General features: G+C 42.4%; 3 protein-coding genes across 3 annotated transcripts; 1 reads left to right on the top strand and 2 right to left on the bottom strand.

The window, feature by feature from the left end:
- Nucleotides 1–1,499: 1,499 nt before the first annotated feature.
- LOC104291238 (scale keratin-like) lies at nucleotides 1,500–1,784 on the bottom strand. The gene has a single exon (XM_009890448.1). The coding sequence runs from the start codon at nucleotides 1,782–1,784 to the stop codon at nucleotides 1,500–1,502; it is 285 nt and encodes a 94-aa protein (XP_009888750.1).
- A 3,586-nt stretch (nucleotides 1,785–5,370) lies between these two features.
- LOC104291237 (keratin-associated protein 21-1-like) lies at nucleotides 5,371–5,736 on the top strand. The gene has a single exon (XM_009890447.1). The coding sequence runs from the start codon at nucleotides 5,371–5,373 to the stop codon at nucleotides 5,734–5,736; it is 366 nt and encodes a 121-aa protein (XP_009888749.1).
- A 2,557-nt stretch (nucleotides 5,737–8,293) lies between these two features.
- On the bottom strand, nucleotides 8,294–8,647 carry LOC104291236 (keratin-associated protein 4-5-like). Its single transcript, XM_009890446.1, has one exon. The coding sequence runs from the start codon at nucleotides 8,645–8,647 to the stop codon at nucleotides 8,294–8,296; it is 354 nt and encodes a 117-aa protein (XP_009888748.1).
- Nucleotides 8,648–19,445: the final 10,798 nt, after the last annotated feature.

Raw genomic sequence — 19,445 nt, 5'->3', positions numbered from 1 at the left:
TAACCTGCTCTCTGCTAATTATTTTCTTGACCCTTTCCTCCACTTTGCTCTGTCAGCTGAGGAATGCAGAAATGCTTGTGTAGGTGGCCACCATGAGAAGAGAAGGGGTAGCCATGCAGGGTATCTCTTGAAAATCAGCCCAGAGGTGCCCCCCGCACAGTCATTTCTGCAACAAGATTTTTGTCTCCTGGTTCTGTCTTTGATGTATAACTGGGCTCGCATGGGATCCGTGCAGTTCTGTCTCGGCTATGCTTGTTGAACCACCTTGTTCTGTGCCAGATTACAATCTTTAATATTATAAATCTAAATCAAGACTACTCAATCTCCTAAGGTGACATGGTAGAAGCTGACGGGAACTCCCTGAATAACCTGGCTGTTCAGTTTGCAAAGGAGATGATCTCTCCAGCAGATGGTCATGGCTTGGTTGCCTGTGGTGTTTTCTCTTAGGTGTCTTTAACCTTGAATGTCATTGCTATCTTTCCGTGGCAGATCACAAGACTTTCACTCAATCTCTTGCTTCGGAAAGTTATTTTTCAAGCACAAAACCCAGCTTGCTCCAGGAGTGTGTGTTTGGTAGTACAGACAGTGAGGTGATACTCTTTCCTGAAGAAGTATTTGTGTAAATCCAAGGTCACAGGTTACTTAAAATAAGGTAGAGCTTCTTCCTGCTCTGGGAAATGAGTTGGGGCTGGAGCATTTCGAATGGAGATGTGGTGATACTCTCTAACATCTGGAGTCTAGACCTCTCTCTAATTGTATGGCTGGTGACAGTGGCGGTGCTGTTGGTCCTTTTACACTGGTGAACGAGCACAGAGGAAAGAAGAAGACTGGACTTCTGATACTATTAAGCAGAGTGATTTTAATGAAAATGAGAAACAGCGAGTAACAGAGAGAATAAGTTTGCAGTTTTACAGAAGGGTCTTCAGCAAGCAGAGTGTGTCTGATGCTGGATGACGCTCTCTCCTTGCGGAAACGGTGGAGTTTCACAGTCCAGACATGTTTCTTGCTTGCAGAGTTGCTTGTAAATCATGTTCAGTGCTGGATGAGGCACAGCATGGGTGTATATGTAGCAGGAGTTCTGCTCTAGTTCTACTAGATGGCATCTTCGGTGAAGTTTATAGCTGAGCAAAGTGGACTTGTTTGTGGTGGTTGCAGAAACTCACATTACTCTGGCAATACAAAGTGGCTGTGAATTAACTTAAAAGACACTTTACTCACTCCTGAAAGTCTTGCTTTACTCCATAAGCATGCTGTAAATATGCCTCAGTACCTGCTGTAATTCAAGCTGCCCTTTAGAGTGATAGTTGAAGAAACAGGAGATATTAGAGAGGGTTACGTATGGGGTAGTCCTACGCAGCCTGGCACCCACATGTCCCACTGAACTCCGCCAGAGGCGTGGGTGCTCGGCGTTTCTCAGCACCATAACCTTAGCCATGAATCCGTGTCCTGCGTTTCATTTCTAGGTTGCTATTTCTGCTGGTTCAGCATGGATAGCAGTTTCAATAGTTGTATCTGTTTCCGAAACGAGAGAAGAAGGGGTAGCCGTGCCCAAATCCGTACAAGTCCCCATTCCCATAGTAGCCCCCATAACCGATCAAGCCTCTGTTCCCGTACAGGCCCCCAAAGCTTCTGTAGCCATATGGGCTCCCGTATCGGTACTGGTCGCGGTAGTAGCCATACGGGCTCCCAAATCGGTAGCCGTTCAGGCCCCCAAAACCATAGAGGTCTTCATAGCCAAATTGTGAGTAGAATCCATCATCATAGAGGTCCCTGTAGAAAGTCATGGTTCGTTGATGCAGGTAAACCTGAAACACACACCCAGAATCGAGGTGAGTTTATGGTCTGCGGACGGCAGGAGGAAAGGCTCAAAGCTCGGACAGACCTGAGGAAATGCAACTCGCTCTCTCCTGCAGGTCTTGTTCATCCTCTTAACTACCTCATTTATTCTTTTAATCTCATGATTCCCAAACAAATTTCCTATTTTTTTTCCCTCAACTTTTGAAAATGGCTGATTATGCATAGCCAATAGGTTTTTTACCAACAGAGAGCTGGATTTTCCCACCCCAGAATTAGGAGAAATTTGAATAAATTAACAAAAAATATGGCAGTTCAAATACTGTTGCTTATTCAGATGAGTTCAACAGCCTATCGCATGCACCCCTTTACCTCCCGTAGTGCTGCATGCCATGCAAGGTGGGATAAACTCAAAGAATCCAATCAAATGGAGGAATTTCCTTTCAGGACGTCAACTTTAAGTAATAAATGCTTCATGAAGTTTTTATCTAGGGATTTGAATTCCTGACAACCGATGGAAATAATCTGGAACTGGAAATCACTTCAAAATTTTTGGTAGTAAACTTTAAATTTTCTGTGCTTTAAAGCCTACATTTAAATAAGCACAGGAAGAGCAAAAAAGTTTCAGTGAAGGAATTCCTAGATGTTGCAGAGAATTTTATGCTTGCAGTTAGATCCAAAATGGCAAAAAATTGCTTACAGAACATCTGTACATATACATAGACACAGGTTACATACGTCATATATATATATGTACACAGCAGTGCCTTTTTTATACATACGTATGTCCACACGCACACACTCAAATATTTATACAGAGTAACATGTAGACATATATACACACAGATATAGGTATATCAGAAAGTAGAGTCGCTATCGACTTACCTGGTTCACCGAGGGGAGTAGGTCGAGAGAAGTGAATAGAATTTCGGAGTTGTGGGCCCATATATATACCTCCTTAAACTTAGGTGTTAGTTATACAACATATCTTGTTGCATGCATTATTCCTTCAATTGATGTAATTGGAGTCAGCGATTTTCATATTTTCAGAGTTTGATGTTATGACACACATGTAATACCTTTAGAATTTCTTTCATCTTAAAACCAGAAGAAACGGGCTCAGCACATTTCTAGTAAAATTGCATGGAATTCTTTGTAGTTGGATGGATAGGAATAATTTTGGAAGATGTTTAGACCATTACGGGTTGCGCAATCTGCTTGTAGGTACTCCATTCGCTTGGCTTTTGCATCTATGGTGCAACGCGTAGGGGAGTAAAGGAGTAGGCTTGTCTTTGGTGTGCCGAAACGTAGTAGTGCTTCTATTCTGCATCGTTATGACCTGTGCACACTGCCTGGTGATACTGGTGGGGATCTCTTGCCAGCAGCCTTGTTTGATTTTTTTTTTTGGTCTCAGGTTCTACAACAGTGATTTGGAAGAAATTTCGCAGCTGCCTTATAAATGTTCCCACATATTTCTTCCTATTTTAGAAGAGTTTTTTTTTTTTTTTGTAGTTTTTGACTTTCATAAAACACAATACATTACCTTATTAGGAGTTAGAAACAGGAGACCTTGAAGTGTCTTGTAAGTGACCATATTATTAAATCTGGGGGTGTCTTTTGGTGACAAACTATTAATATTTAAATACTGCAACACTTTGCAAATTGAAAACATTAATGAGTGTTTATGAAGTGCTTTGGTATTCAAAATTCTGAGGAAGCCTCAACATCCTGCTTGCTCATTATTACCCTTGTTTTATATTCAAATTAATGCCGGAAATTAGGTGAAGGTCATGCAAGGAGTTTTGCAGCAAACTCCAGCATTCCTCAGTATTGCACCGTATTTGATACATGTGGTTGATTATTTGTGAAGAAAATATTAACGTGGTTCCTTGGAAAGCAGCGTTTAGTACATCTCACAAAATTCTTTATCATTTATTATTTTCCAGACCAAGTTCATACTTGTGTTCTCCACTTTGTTCTGCTGAACTCGCGGTCAAGCCCTCTAGTGAATTAAACTGCAAACAATGCCACAGTATTTTAGAAGAGGAAAAAAATCTTTCGGCTCATGCAGCAGCATGACTTTTATTCACCATGAACACTTTGGAGGAATGCAATTAAGATTTATTTGTAGTTTGTGCTGGTCCTGTTTCCTGAAGTTACTATGTTGTTTTATATAAAATACCTAAATATATGTTTACGTTTCCTTTAAACGGGAAGCCTGTGCCGCAGTACATCAGATTTTCTGGTGAACAAAAGATATTTTCAAACATGTGGGAAGGTTTTCCTCTTTTATGGAAAATTTCTCTCCCTTCAATGGCTTTGGGAACTTATAAATGCTTTTATATAATATAAAAATAAACTTCAGTTTTGACAGTGAAGACAATAAAATGGTATCAGGAATGCAGTTGGCCCAGAAAATTTTAAGATGAAAGAAACCTGTAATATATGTGACATATGGGAGGCTGGGAACACACTAATAATCCCAAACAATGAAGAAAATTATATTAATTGAAGATATGACGTGTACAGGCAAATTTGTTTTCCAACCAATAAGGCTACAAACCTTTTGAATACACAGGGCGTCTTAGATAAGCCAGGCGGGCAAAGAAACAGTATAAAAAGGGCTCGGAGCTCTCAGCTCCTCATCAGCTCTCTTGCCTTCCTCCTCCCGGTGAACTCGGTAAGCCTCTTCTCCATTTAGTCTCTTCATAAGGATTAGAAACTTTGGTTTCGTAGTTTCTGTTGGGATCGTGGCTTCTCTGAAATTTAAGATTTCTTCCTCTGTGCCTCGGACCTGTGCTACTGCGTCGCAGGAACCTGGCGGGTTCAGGTTTTAAAGCTGGGGCTGAAACTTTCCCGGTCCTGTTGGTCCCTGGGCTACTTGGCTACCTGATAAGGACAGCTGGCTAGTAGGTCTGCAGAGCTGCCTCCAGCAGAGGTAGAGGAGGGTTTCCCTACCCTGGCCCTCAGTGGATTCTTCCATAAATTTTTTGTTTTATTTTAAGAGATGTCCTGAAGGTCTGTTTGGCAAGACAGCAGATGTTCTCACGTGTGCTGTCAGCGCTTCCAGATGCCAAAATCGGTGTAAATTACTGAAATGGGACTTGGAGCAATGGGCCCAAAAGCTGAAGTGTGTTATCATGGCAAACATCAGACACTTTAAGCTTTCTTGAAGATTTTCTTGATGGGTTTGGGAATGCAGAGCTCTGTGCAAAGCTGATATCCTAAAAGAAATTTAGAGTTGTTAACGCCTAACAATATTCTCTAAGAAAAATACTGAAACACTGGCAAGGAGGTTTTGATCTTTAGCGAGTATATTCCAAAGTTGGTGCTTTCACCAACCTCAGTAAATGGAAAAAGAAATAAAATGGTTTAAAAGCAGTGGGTAAATGAGAAAAATGATAGAAATGGGATGTAGTAAGGAGCTGAGGAGTGGGGTCATAACGTTGTTTCTGCCCTTCACGGGGCTAGCGAAGAAGTCTGTGGGCTCTCAGCCTGTTACTGCCACTGCAAGTATTTATTACTTTTGCTTTCCTCCCTGCTGCTGCGTTTCAGGTTTGCCTCCATCGCAGAAAGATGACTTTCCTCCAAGGCCAGTGCGAGGATGACTGCTATTCTCCCTGCAATTACGGGAGCCTGTACGGCTACCGGGGCTATGACTGCGGGAGCCCCTGCGGCTACCGGGGCTATGGGGGCCTCTATGGCTACCGGGGCCTCTACGGCTTTGGGGACCGGTACGGCTATGGTGGTCTGTACGGTTACCGGGGCATTTATGGCTCTGGGGACTGCTACGGCTATGGGGGTCTGTATGGCGGCTATAGGGGCTTCTATGGCTCTGGGGACTGCTATGGCTACCCAGGCTTTTACTCCGGCCGCTATGGCTACCCCTTCGGTTCACGATATGGCCAAAGGTTTGGCTATGGGAGCTGCTACTCCTGCTAAACCCAGCGGGAATGTCCCTGAAATGAAGATCAACCCAGACCTGGCAAGCGCGGATTGACGGCGAACCTCGGCAGCAGCGGTCCTTGATGTGCAGAGCCCCGGTGACAGCAGCCACCTCCTACGGAGGCTTTGAGCGCTCTGCGCTGCCGTTGACGTGCTTGCGATGATTTATCCTTATTCTGCTCTGTGTCTGCTTGCTCTCTTGCCACCCCGAACTCTCCTCTTGATCAACAGCTTGCTTCTCCTTGATACTGCGGTTCTTTGTAAACTGGCTTTTATGTTTGTGGCAACGATGTACAAAACATTAACTCGGAATGGTATAGGTAGGGTGTAATGTCTTTGGGAATGGAGTCTTTTGGTTCTGTATGCCTTTAAAAGTATATCTGCCTTTTACTCATTAAAAAAATGTGCTGCATCAATACAGTATTTCTGGTTTTATTTTTCACTTGCATTTCTTAAATATCTTTAAATCAATAGCATCACTTGTATTGGGCGACAAAGTTATTAACTTTTTGTGCTCAAGAATTTGCCTGTAGAGACTTGCCCTCCTCAAGCTGAGAAATGTGGACTTTTGTAGCTGCAAGAAGCTTCAGCTCTACCTCTGGTTACGCATGTTTCTACAACGCAGGGCTTTCACTTGGTGTATTCCAGATAAATGGTTCATTTAGAATAATCCAGTGCTGCTGGTGAGCTAATGTGATGTGATTAGGACATGATCCGTCACTGGCTGTGATCTGATATTGAAGAGGTCATAGGCAACTGCAAGTGTGCTGACTCAGCAGGTTTTTAATTTTAAAAGAAGTTTGTGGGATATATATTATCATGGAATCATAGAACAGCCCAGGTTGGAAGGGACCTGGAAAGATCAGGGTTGAAAGATTAGGGGCTCCCTGACGGAGAAGTGGGAGGAATATTCCCTTTGGAGTGTAAATAATTTGGTAGAAGGAATAGATACCCGGTGGCCTGAGGCACGGCAGTGGGGCGTTTTTGTCCTCAGTTCCGGGAAATGTGCTCAGGGCAGAGTCAGAACTGATTTTTACTGACTTTTTTTTTTTTCTCCCACTGAATGCTATGGGCAAAGGCTGTAGAACCTCTTGTTTCCACAACTGAGAGGCTGTGGCTGCATGAGGAAGAAGATGATGGTACTTTCTCACTGTTTCCCTGGCCAGGGGCAGCTGGCAGACAAGAGCTACCAAAACGCCCTGGGAGATTAAGTACTGTTCCACTTGTGGGTTTTTTGCTTTTTTTTTTTTAAGGACTATTTGCCTCTTTTTTTTTTTTTTCTTTCCACTTTTCATTCTGTCTTCTGGCTTTTAGTCGCTGGATTTAGTGAATTATTGAAACTGCACCTGTAGAAATGGATTTTGTTCTACCTGGTGTCCATGTGGAAGATCAGGGCAGTGTTTGGAGTTTTCAAGGCCAACGTTAAGACAGGGAAAGCCACCACTTCCTCCTTGACACTTAACTTTTCATATAGATTTTTATTTTTCCTTATGTTCCGCTGGCTGATAATGAGATTTGTCTGTTAAATTGGAAGGTGATAGGAAATTGTGACTCTGGAATAAGAACATTTGCATGGTTTCAAGGAATGGGACAATATTCTGCTCACTTGCTCTCTAGAGAGGTCTGGGACTAGTTCTTTTCCAATTTAAAACATTATTATAAAGACTATTACAGCCCTATTATGCTGAAATATATTAACCTTAAATTTGGTAATAGTTTCAATTAGAGAAAGGCGGGAATTGTGGCATTTCCCAAATTTCTGAGGTGTAGAAGGGAACAAAAGCAAATATTTACTGGGAACAGCTGCTCTGAACGTGGAGGGGTATGAAGTGCTCTGCGAGCACTAGGGACACAAAGTCACTTCAGGATGCCACCGCTCTCAGTATATTGATGTAAAATAGGGACAGAGGAAAGAAGACCACTGGAACTCCAATATTTTTTTTTTCATGCAGAAAAATTTTAATGCAGTAAGAAAAGCAGTTGGCACAGATACAGAAAGATTATAGTTTTGGGATACTGGGAAGAGCTACAGAAGATGAGTCACTGCACTATGCTATACGGAACATTCCTTTTTGTTGAAGCCGTGTTGTTCATCCTTTAGGTCCTTGTAAATCCAGATCAAAGGAGAGACAGCCGTAATACTTCTCCATTACGCAGTACTGCAGCACCTTACTGGAAGTAGTTATTGAAAATGCAGATGACACAAAAGCTAATTTTGCAGAAGTCCTTTAACACCACTGCAGCAGCTGTAGGAAGCTTCAGATGAACTGCAGATCATTGTTCCTGTTGCTGAAGGGGTGTAAAGGCGCTTAAATGCAGGAGGATATCAAGAAAGAACTCATAGTTGAGAAAGACAGGACGAAGCAGACAGAAAAAACAGCAAAAATACAAATGTCAAGAAATTGGAGAGAGCAGCCGAGCTCCCCATTCTCAGGAACTTCAGTTGCCATCAGAGGGGCTCAGCGCTTCTCTAGACATCGCCGCTGAGATTAGCCGTTCATCTTTGCTTGCCGGGTCAGGCTGGATTCTTGTCGCAGGGCTATTGCCGCCGGGTTTAGCAGCAAGAGTAGCAGCAGGAAGGGTAGCAGCACCTGTAGCTGTAGTTGCAGCAGGAAGGGTAGTAGTAGCGGGTTGTGCAGCAGGACCCATAGCTGCAGCAGTCTCCGCAGTTATACCTGCGCCGGTAGCTGCATACGTTCCGGTAGTTGCAGGGGTTGCAGCAGCGGTAGCTCCGGGAGCAGCAGACGGTCCTGTAGCATGGGGAGCAGCACACGCTGTAGCACGGGTACCCGTAGCAGCAAGACATCTTGGTGTGGTGGGGGGAGGTGAGGCAAACCTGAAAGAAAGCAGAAGGTAAAGGGTTGGGCTCAGCTTGCAGGGAGCAGCGGTGGAGGTGGCTTGGCGGCATGAGGACGGTGGGTTTGGAAAGAAATATTGAGCAAATCGCTCAGTCTTTGGATGTGATTTTGGCTTCCATTTTATCCAGCTCCTCTCTGTTAGATACAACCGTGAGACAGTTTCTATTCTTTAGCTTCTCCTCTTAAAAGTGAATGTAGAATGGTTTGGGTTGGAAGGGACCTTAAGGACCACCTCCTTCCAACCCCCTGCCCTGGTCAGGGTCACCTCCCCCCAGCCCAGGTTGCTCCAAGCCCCGTCCAACCTGGCCTTGACCACCTCCAGGGATGGGGCAGCCACAGCTTCTCGGGCAACCTGCACCAGGGGATCACTGCCCTCATAACAACATTGTATTTTTGGACTTTGGATACAGAGGTTCAGCTTGCAGATACACATCCAAACGGATGTGATTGTGTTTGGAGTCCGAGCTCCCAGCTGAGGTCAATCCTGACAGGTAGTCTGCGGCTCAGGATGTGCACCTGTAGGTCTCCTAATGTCTAACCTGAATCCCACACCACATTCTCAAAAGTTCTCAGAAGCACTCATACGCAACATGACAAGTTCATGACAGTCAGCCTCCTTGTCTGGTTTTAATAAACTATTCCTTTTCCTGTGTAACATCGGTTCACACTCTTTGTTGGTGCCAGTTCTAGCAAGGATACTGAAACTACTCTGCTGTGCAGCGAAGAGCTGCTGAGGTTTAAATCCTCTATTGCTGCAGATCAGAGCTGCTCTGGCAGCTTCAGAGAGACTAAAGCAATTCATGTGACCTGTCCAGACTCATTATTGCAACATCTTTCCACCAAAAAGCCATTTCCACTTTGCGTAACACACAATTCTGCCCGTGAACCACAATTTCAATGTTAAGTATCACCAGGTAAAAAAAAAAGAAAATTTCTGTTCCATTTAAAAAGCCGAAGAAGTAGAGCTACTGCTTTCTCCTGTGTGAAGACAAAACTTCTCACATCTTACCAATGATATCTGAATGTTCATTCAACAATGTTCCCTCGTTCTTTACTATACACATTAAAAGCATACAGGATAAAATACTTCTACCATTGCTACGAATCAGAGAATTCTAGTAAAGGACTTATTCCCAAGTTAAAGGTGCCTCTATGAGAACAGGATCTGAACTTACCAAGTTCACTGAGGAGAGTAAACCAAGAGGAGCGATGTGAGGAGTGTGGGACTGTGAGCGCTTTTATACGGTTTCGTAGACCCGTGGAAGTCAGCGCAGTTCTCATGTGCTTCCATTGTCTGTTAGTCACAAAACAAATTTCGGAAGTACATCACCAGTCCAATTGCTATAATTGTTTTCCTCCACATTTAGGACAATTTTCAAATTCCTCTGGTAGTGCATTGTGATTACACCCTGTGAGATTCTTCCATCTTAAAACTTTCCAGGACAAATGTGTTTCTGCGAAATCACCCAAAGGACAACTGGGAATGAAACTGGAGGATGCACAGAACAGTTCCAGCTACACTGCCCACCTAGCTGGGGAGTCCATGGTCTCTTTTTTTATGTTATGGCCCTACAAGGGAGGTGGATACTGCACGTTGTGGGGTGACGTGAAATACCTGCGGAGGAAAGAGGCATTATACTATGTGCTTAGGGCTTTTCCCAACCATTTTGATTCATTTCCGTAGCAATTAATGACAGGCATTCCATTGATTCCTCTAGGTTCTTCTACTGTCTATAATTTGGCATACGCACTATGAGACGTTTGGGCCAAGGTGCAGGATCAATTAAATGAGCACCTGAGCAACGTGTCTTAAGACTTATGATCTGGTTTTTTTTTTTTCTTTTCCTCTCTCTTTTCTGGATGAAATCATTAGAAAACCTTGCTTGAATCAAGGTCTCGTGATATCATACACACACATGTGATACATTTATATGAGAGATGTATCTATGTGAGATTCATATATGCATTTATAATACTGGGGCAAGTATCGCTGCAGGACGTGGTTAGTGCAGAACAGCTCCGTGTTTCCTCTGGTCCCTGCCATGGGGACTGTGGTAAAGAAAAGGGGGAGAGCAGACTTTTAGGAAGGCTGTGGAAGCCAGAAGGGTGGAGAGCACGTGTTCCTGACTGGTGGGAAGCATTTGCTGGGGAGGGTAGCTGGAGACCCTGCGAGCAGTGAGGTGTCCTACGAAGTCCCTTGCTTTGCCGTGGGCTTTAGCAGAATAAAAAGGTTGGGGAAGCGCTGTAAGTTGCCCTCTGCAGAAGGGATTGTTCCAAGCCAGGGAAGGAGAAATCACTGCTCTGATGTTTCCTGGTGGTGTTACCCAGTGAGATACAGCTGTAGCTCTGCCAGCCCGCACCATGTGGGGACGATGACGGTAATGCCTTAGTTTTCATAAAGAGAGACATTGCTTAGCCCAGGGGTTCCCTTCCCCGTTCTGTTGTTTATTATACAACATCGAGGCACCTTTCAGTAACAAACCATTAATATTTAAATAATTCAAACATTGCTAAAGTAAGTCGTTAATGACTGTTTTGGAAGAGCATTGATACCATAAATTCTGATGAGGCTCAGCACTCCTAGAATGTCTGTTATTATCCTCATTTAATATGCAAATGAGGCGTGGCTCACTGAGTGAAGGTCATACAAGGAGGTGTTTGTTGAGGAAAAAAAAAAAAGGCGGATCTTGGCTTTCTGTGTTGTGCTCTGCTTCCTTTGGGAAGCCGGTGTTCGATGAGGTTGGAAACCTTATTGATACAAGATTTGCAGTAAAATAATGTTTATAATATGAACCTCTAAATATTCTGCTAACACCAGCGTTTCAGAACTCAATTTTCATTTGCTTTGGTGACATTCTGAAAGAATTTTTTTATGGTGTGAGCAAGGGCACTGGCGAGGTATAGACTATGTGATGAATTTTTCCTCCCTCCTTTTTGTATATGTATATGTATGTAATGGGTACCCAAACGAACACTGGACTTTTATAAATTTCCTGTTTTTCATTAGTGTATCACACTGAAAGGAAATATTAAAGGTATAAAATAAAAGTATTTCAGGAGAAGAGGAGAAAATATCTGTTTTTTCTCAAATATAAAATTCAATTTTACAGGCATAAATAGGAGTCAAAGAAAAGTAGCACAAAATATTTTTCCTCCTCTGCTACTCTAGAATTAGGAATTTTTATTCTGTGAGGAAGAGAGGGTGCACTAGGTTTTATTTTAAAATGTATATTATGTATATGCAAGCACACAGAACTTTTTTTTTTTTCCTCTAGGAAATGCTGACATCATTCAGGCTAAAAACCAGTTTAATATGTTAAAAATATCCGAAATATATAAATTTTCATTCTCAGTCATCTCTAGTCTGAATATCAGTCATTCTCTTGCCCATTGCGGTATCTCAATTTCATAATTAAAACTGAGGATAACCCAAAAACTTTTAAGACAAAAGAAGCCGGTAACCTTTGCATTGTCACGTGGAGATGAGAACAGGCTAATGGTCCTTGACATTGAAGAAACCAATTATATTAATTGAAGTTGTGACGTGTGCGAAAAAATTTCATTTTGTTGCTCTTTGCGCAGGTCAGAAGATCATAATTTCCGAGTGACCAAGCAACCTGTTGCACAGACACTGAGGCCAGGTCCCTCACAAATAGCTGAGGAGCACTGAAATGGCCATTAATTGTCCTGGAAAATAAAATACGTGCATGAGATTTTTCAAAGTTACCTAACTGTTCAAAATTAATAGAATATTTTGATGTCCCGAATACTGAAGATCAGAAATTGAGCTTGGGAAGTGTGAAGTCATTTCTGCACCTACGAACAAAAGTAATAAAGGGAAATGCCCTAAACTGACTTCAAGACACACAGCAGCATTCACTGGGTAACTGGAAATATAATTTATAAAAAATCTTGTTACTTATAGAAAGATGGAGTCAAATTCACAGAGGAAAATACATTAAGACATTTAGTTAAGAGCCCTGACTCATGAGAATATTGCAGGCTTAAGCGTGTTAATCCCTATAAGATTTCAATTGCTTTTTGTCATCTTCATTCATCAAATGATTTTTCCTACAATGTGCTTCATTTGATGTATTTCCGCAGCTGCACAGTGGTAGAGTTTCTATCAGAACTAACATAAATGTTTTAAAAGTGTGTATTAAAAAGAACTTCCGAAAAAGTTAATGAAAAACATTAGTATTTTCTCTCAGGATGGATGTTTCTATTTTCTCTTTAACTTTTACTTTATCAAGTGCATAGTTATTTCATCTCCTATCACATCAGTAATAAGATCATATAGAAATACTTCTTGTAATTTTAAATGCATACAAATAAGGTGTATTTGTGTGTTTGTGTGTGTAGAGAAAAACCCCATCATTTCTTAAGATGTGATCCACTTTTCCCTATTTCTTCTGACAACAGGCTATGGCTGACAATATTTATTGAAGAAATCCTAGTAATTATTTTTTTTTTAAATAATGAAGGGTATTTTATATAAGTTTTAAAATTTTTATTGTTTTGTTTTTTTTTTTTGCATTATCTACAAAATTTAAGCTGAACATCTTGAACAAGTGAAAAAATAGACTGTACTAATTGAAAGACAAACCATTTCCATTTTCTTTGTTTTACTCTGCAATAGGAAAGTCTATTACATACTGTATCAACTGATAACTTCTCTTAAACTTTTAAAGCAAATTTATGCATAAACCAGAGCTACTTTTACATAAAAAGTGAATACCTTCAGACGTTGAATTTGCACTTCATGACCAGTTGAGGGAAACATTGATTTGCATTTTTCGACTGTTATATCAGATGAGAACATTTTCAGCAAAAGGAAATGAATATAACAATTCAGCGCAGTGAACATGAAAAGCCTTTGTCAGTAGGTAATTTGTCTGAAATAATTTTCCAGAATTGCTCAGTGGGTGGCTGTAGACCAGAACGGTGAATTTTCAAAGTGGGGTTTGATAGATGTTCTTGGCAGCTCATTCAGGGACTCACAGGCTCGTTCGCTTGAGATTTCTCTTTCGGTCTCCTCTGCCAACCTCTCGAATAACCTGTTGAATAAGTGTCTAGGTTCTCCTTCATTTCTATGCTCCGCTTTTACGTGGATGCAAATTCACCTGAACCTTACTTCTGCCGGGACTTGGTCCCAAGCTGGCATTTACGGGATGAGGCAAGAAACCCTACAGCGATCCCTTCCCTCATGGTCTACCCACCAGGGGAACGTCAGTGCCAAAGGCCATAATTCTGCCTCCTACACGCGGATCGGTGTTTGCCGGAGAGCTGAAGCTCCTGCAGACTGGGAGGAGAAGCGTTTCTTCCTGGAAATCACTTCCAAAACTCAATCTTCTTGTGACTCCAGATGGATCCAGATGGCTCCAGTCTGGGAACCGTCCCAGTAGGTTCATTCCTTTGTCATTAAGCTGACACTCACTTTTACTTTAAGCAACTCTTCTCCCTCCCTGTCACGTGTCCTCCTGTTAATTAATGGGGAAGAAGAAGCTTCCCCTCCAAGCCTTGCCTTATCTGGAACTTGAGTGCTTCTCGTCTTCCTTTTAAGACAGTTTTTCCTGATGACAAGACCTGGCAGACACCTGCAGGACGTGTGCCTGAAAGCCAGCCCGGCCAGGGCGGCAGTGGGAAGGACAAAACTCAGGGCTCAAACACAGAACGGAGCAACTGCACAAAGTAATCTCTGGTGGAGAAATGGCAATATTTAAACTTTGATACATGTTGGGAAGAGGAAAATGTGGGCTCCTGTGTGTTCTCATGTCAGATATCTATTTCAGAGCTGCGGAAATCTTAGGGAGTCTAGTATTTGGTGTCTCAGTGCATTTTGGATCCTCAAAAGTAGCATAACGTGGGCTGGAATGTAGTCAGCATGCGCTGATTTAATTTTCTTAAATCTTCACATTTCTAAGCTAGTATTTTGGAAATAAGCAGTGTTTGGGTGTGTTTGGTGGCAGAGGGGCAGCGTTAAGACACAGGAAGATGTGAGTTTTCAGGACTGTCTTGGAGGAGACAGAAAATGAAGCATTCGTTATGTCCTCAGGCATCTTAGGCTCCACAGGATGCATGAAATTGCAGATCTGAAAAGCCAGCACCTCCTTTTTTGCCATGTGTCAGGTAAATAATTAGTAAAGTCAAATATAAAAGACAAAAGACATAAAAACAGAACAGAAAGCAGTACTGCGATGCAAGATCTTTTAATAAGAGTAAGAAGCACTGTACACAGCAGTTACAGCTTGTAGTAGTACAGAAGAGGAGTATCCAGAGATTCATACATTCTTTAAACAAGGAGTTACTACATGTGACAGCAGATGCTTTTGGTGGTGGTTGGTGAAGAGCAGAGGCGTCAGAGCAGCATACGGTGCGATCAAGCGTCTGCTCCGGTCTGCATCTCCTGTTGCAAAGCTACACATCAAAATACACAGCATATCCACCAACAAAGGCTAAGAAGGAAAAGCTGACCCTAAAAGCAGATTATTTGAAACAGCTGCAGACATTGAAGAGAGATGCTAAGCACTCAGGACCGTTCCCGAACAGCGTTGCTGTCACGGGAGCTTAGCAACGGGAAAATTCATACAGGAGCCATAAATCACTATTTTGCCTTTCGTGTCCTATCTGGTTGTTACACGTCTGGGTTTAGCAGGGGTAGCAGGGGTAGCAGCTCCCGTAGCTGTATCTACGGCTGTAGCAGGAAGAGTAGGGGTAGCAGTAGCGGGAGCTGTAGGAGGGGTAGCAGTCCCGATAACCGCACAGGCTCCCGTAGCTCCGGTAGCAGTAAGTCATCTTGGTGTGATGGAGGGAGGTGGGTCTGAAACGCAACAGGAGAGAAGAAGATAAGGTCTGCTCCAGAGAGCAAGTGGCAGCTCGCTGCTTTTAGCACACCCCATGTAAGCACAGGAACGAGGGACAGGAGGGAAAGACAAACACGGGAACCAACGCAACGTCTCCATTCAAGGTTATACCCCGGCTCCTTCTTGCCCAGCTCACTCCTTTCTAGTTTCCCCCCTTTTTTTTTTCTCCATAAAAATACTTTACGCTGCTTTTCTTGTTGCCATTGATTGGAATTGGCAGTCTGGATTCAGATAGTATTTTAGAGAGGATATTGTTAGGATTAGGTTGTCTGTATCAGTGTCCGATGTTTCTCTAAAAAACATAATTGAACAGACACTAGTTCAGGAATGAATTCTGCCAGTTTTGGCTGTCGAGATCAGACACCACAGAAGAAATCCTCCTCTTGTGCAAGCCAGCAGTGCCCTGCTGAAAAAAGCAGCTTGTTTATTTGGACCCATGTCCATGCCTTAATTGCCAGTTGAATATATACTTGATTTTTGTTCAAAATAATAGAAAAACTGTAATGCATTGTCGGCTTCAAAATAAAGCAGAATGAAATGCTTCAGTATATCATAAAATAAAGTAATTTCTCATAGTACATGGCTAGATGATACTGTCTCCTAACCTTACGTGGGCATCATAATATCTTGTTTTTAACGAAAATTAATTGTACTTGCACGGCTGTGAAATCACAGCCTTCATTTTTAAAGAATAACTGCTGTCTGTACAGCAATAGAGCAAAACCACAGCACCTACACACCACCTACACAGCAATAAAGACATCGTAGCAAATCTGACTTACCAACTTCAGTGAGAATGTAAGTACGGAGATGCGAGTAGAGAGCCCTGAATTTCTCTCCCTTTTATATATTTATCTGACCAAGCCTACTGTGCTTTAAACTCGTATTCATCACAAAACAAATTCACTTATGCACGTCATTCCTTCAGTTGATGTAATTGTTTTTCTCGGTTTGTGATTATTAGTCAGTCCTTGGCTACCAAAAGCATGACATTGCATTGCAGTTTTCTTTCATGTTCAGACTTCCTGGGTCAATTATATTTGTAGAATTAGTGTGGCGAAATCTGAGTTATAACAGGAAAGGGAAGGAAGGATATTGAGAGCAGAATTGATTGACATTCACAACCCCAGTTTTGGAGGAATGGACAAATTTTGGTATGTGAAGCCTGCGATGACTCTGGACTGGTGTGCGGAAAAAAGAATTTTGAACTTTTTGCAGGAATAATAATCTCTAGAAAGCATTTCTTGTTTGTTCTTTATTTCAAATTTGCGTTTTTACATCAGAATATTGGCATTTTTTGTATTTATCATACTGTTTGTATTATTTCCAGCTCAAAAGCAGAAGTGCAAGAAAGGGGTTCACCTTAGAGGATGAGTCTGGTTTGTATCTCGCTGCAATCAAATATGCATGGACGTGTTAATTGTACACTGTGACCTGCCACAGGAAAGTCATTCTGTAGAAAATTCGATTTACTTGCTTGCTATGCTCCATCAATTACTTTTACCAAACTTCAGCAGCCACCTCCTAAGCCTACATAGAAGGAAACTGGGGTCCTTTTTGGTGTAAGAACAGTGGAAATATTTTTGAATAAGGTAAGGAGTGAGTGACAAGACTTTATGAGAACCAAAAAGCAGGTAGCAATCAATAATAAATCTAAAGGCTTTCAAGCAGAAATAACAATATTTGAAATTTCCAGGCTCTGCACCATAGATGAAATAAACGTAAAACCTCCTTCTTCTGGAGAACCAGCCCAAGCGATGCAAATTTAATTGAATCCAAAAATATCTGCTTAGTGATTGTTTACGCTTAGATCAGAAAATGATTCACTTGAGGGGTTCATTACAAGGAACAAGATAAAACAACCAGGAACATATCTCTGTAATAAGCATAGTTTTCCCGAGAAGTCCCTCAAATGCTAAATATGGTTCAACGTGACATCTTCTTAATGGTGTTGAGGTGTTTAACTTAATGTTGCTAATGACAGTGAATAATGCGGAGCTCTGTGAATGTGACCTGGTAAGCAGCAACATCCCGGTCTTCCCTGGTGACCTTCAGCTCAAAACACTGCTGTTTACTCGCATCTAAACGAAGGATAATAACAGGCATGTCAGATGTGCTGGGCCTTTCTCTAAATTTTGAATATCAAAGCCTTCATTAATACTTATTAAAGATTTACCTGTACAAAGAGATTTATTATTTAAATATTAATACTACGTTACTGGAAACCGCCCCAGTGTTATGTAACACAGTTTCTAAAAACGTATATCAGGCTATCCTGTTTCTATGCTTTATTAAGGTTGTAATTTATAGCTTCGGAATTGGGTCTCTGGAAGTTTTTTCTCCAAAAATACGTCATACACATGACATTTTAATGCTTATAGGCCAATTTTCTAGCTGAATCAATCAGCACAGCAATATCCTATTTGCGTGATGGCATCAAATCAAAGAAATGGTCTTTCCCCCTTTGTTGGCCACAGGAAATGTTGGAAGGGATTGGCAAGAACGTGCTGTTTCATGTGTCATTAAAGTTATGAAATACATGAAAAAGAGAGGCTACCCCTTCCACAAGTATTTCAGAAAAAAAAAAAAGTACAACAAATTACGTGGACCAACATGCGTGGCGAGGCTGGTCTTCCAAAAGTGGTGTGTTTGGTAATTTGTATGTCTCTGCATATTCTGTTGATTTGTTGCTGTACCGAAGAAGGGAATTCAGCACAATGATACCAAGACTTAATTGCCCTATATAGTTTTGAGATGAAAGAAACCTGGAGGGTGTAGCCTGCGTGTCACAGTGCCGGACCAATAATCAGAAACCCCGGGGAGAACCGGTATATCAATGAGAAGGAGTCATGAGGGAAGCAAAATGTGTTTGGTAATTGGAGACATGCCTTTCGCGCGCTGGGCGGGACTGGGAGCTCTATAAAAACCCGCTCCGCTGAGAATAATGTATTCGCTTCTCCTGCCTTATCCTCCTTGCAGTAGTGGGTAAGTCAGAACAGATTTAGAAAATCTAGTGAATAACGAAGGGAAGGATTTGATACTGTTCCCCCCTCTCTTCCCCTCCCCCTCTCCCCCAGTTACTAATCTCGACTAATGCTTTGGGAATTAAGATTGTGATTTGATGAGAATTATTTATATGTAAGTTATTCTTTCCTCACTGGATTTTCATTAATATTTGCGGGTTTGAAGCTGTGTCTGTCCTGTGTCTATCCCTCTTTTCCCTTAAAGTCTTTATCTCAGTATGGCTATGAAGGATTTTCCTGTTTATTTCCCGGCGGCTCCCTTTTGACACGGGCGTCACGGTTCACAACCCCATCTCCCATCGTGATCCCCGGGCGCAGCCAGTGGGACTCTGCGGGAAAGCTCAGAAAGGCTGGTCAGGACGGAGAATGAGGGGGAAGACCCAGCGTCAAAAATCAGGATAGAACAATAGATGAGCACAGAGGGTGCCTGGGATTGCTGGCTCTCCTGCCCCTCCTTGCAGCGTTTATTTGAGATTTACTTGCTGTTGGGAGCACTGTCTTACAGGCTTTTTTTTTCCCCTGTTGCGTTTCAGACCCACCTCCCTCCATCACACCAAGATGACTTACTACTACCAGAACCAGTGCGATGACGCCTGCTACTCTCCCTGCAACTACGGGAGTCCGCCTCCCGCCCCTACGACTGCGGCAGCCCTTGCAGCTACCGGAGCTACGGGAGCCTGTGCGGTTATCGGGACTGCTACCCCTCCTACAGCTCCCGCTACTGCTACCCCTACTCTTCCTGCTACAGCCGTAGATACAGCTACGGGAGCTGCTACCCCTGCTACCCCTGCTAAATCCACAAGGATTTAATGGGAAACGAGGACTGGGAATTCATTACCGGATTGATGGCTGCTCTTAGGGGAGAGGGTTTGCAGGAGCGCTGCGTCCAGGACTGCGGCTGAAAGCTGTAGTATTTTGGGGAGCTCAGTGTTTCCGTAAAACTTCTCCAATGTTCTTCCAAA

Source organism: Charadrius vociferus, unplaced genomic scaffold (assembly GCF_000708025.1).
Source record: "Charadrius vociferus isolate BGI_N301 unplaced genomic scaffold, ASM70802v2 scaffold698, whole genome shotgun sequence".
Classification (NCBI taxonomy): domain Eukaryota; kingdom Metazoa; phylum Chordata; class Aves; order Charadriiformes; family Charadriidae; genus Charadrius; species Charadrius vociferus.
Note: the sequence above shows the minus strand (reverse complement) of the source record. Positions and strands in the feature narration are given on the sequence as shown.

Excerpts from the sequence above, each read along its gene's own strand:
- LOC104291238 (XM_009890448.1), bottom strand. The coding sequence starts at position 1,784 with ATGACTTTCTACAGGGACCTCTATGATGATGGATTCTACTCACAATTT.
- LOC104291237 (XM_009890447.1), top strand. The coding sequence starts at position 5,371 with ATGACTTTCCTCCAAGGCCAGTGCGAGGATGACTGCTATTCTCCCTGC.
- LOC104291236 (XM_009890446.1), bottom strand. The coding sequence starts at position 8,647 with ATGCCGCCAAGCCACCTCCACCGCTGCTCCCTGCAAGCTGAGCCCAAC.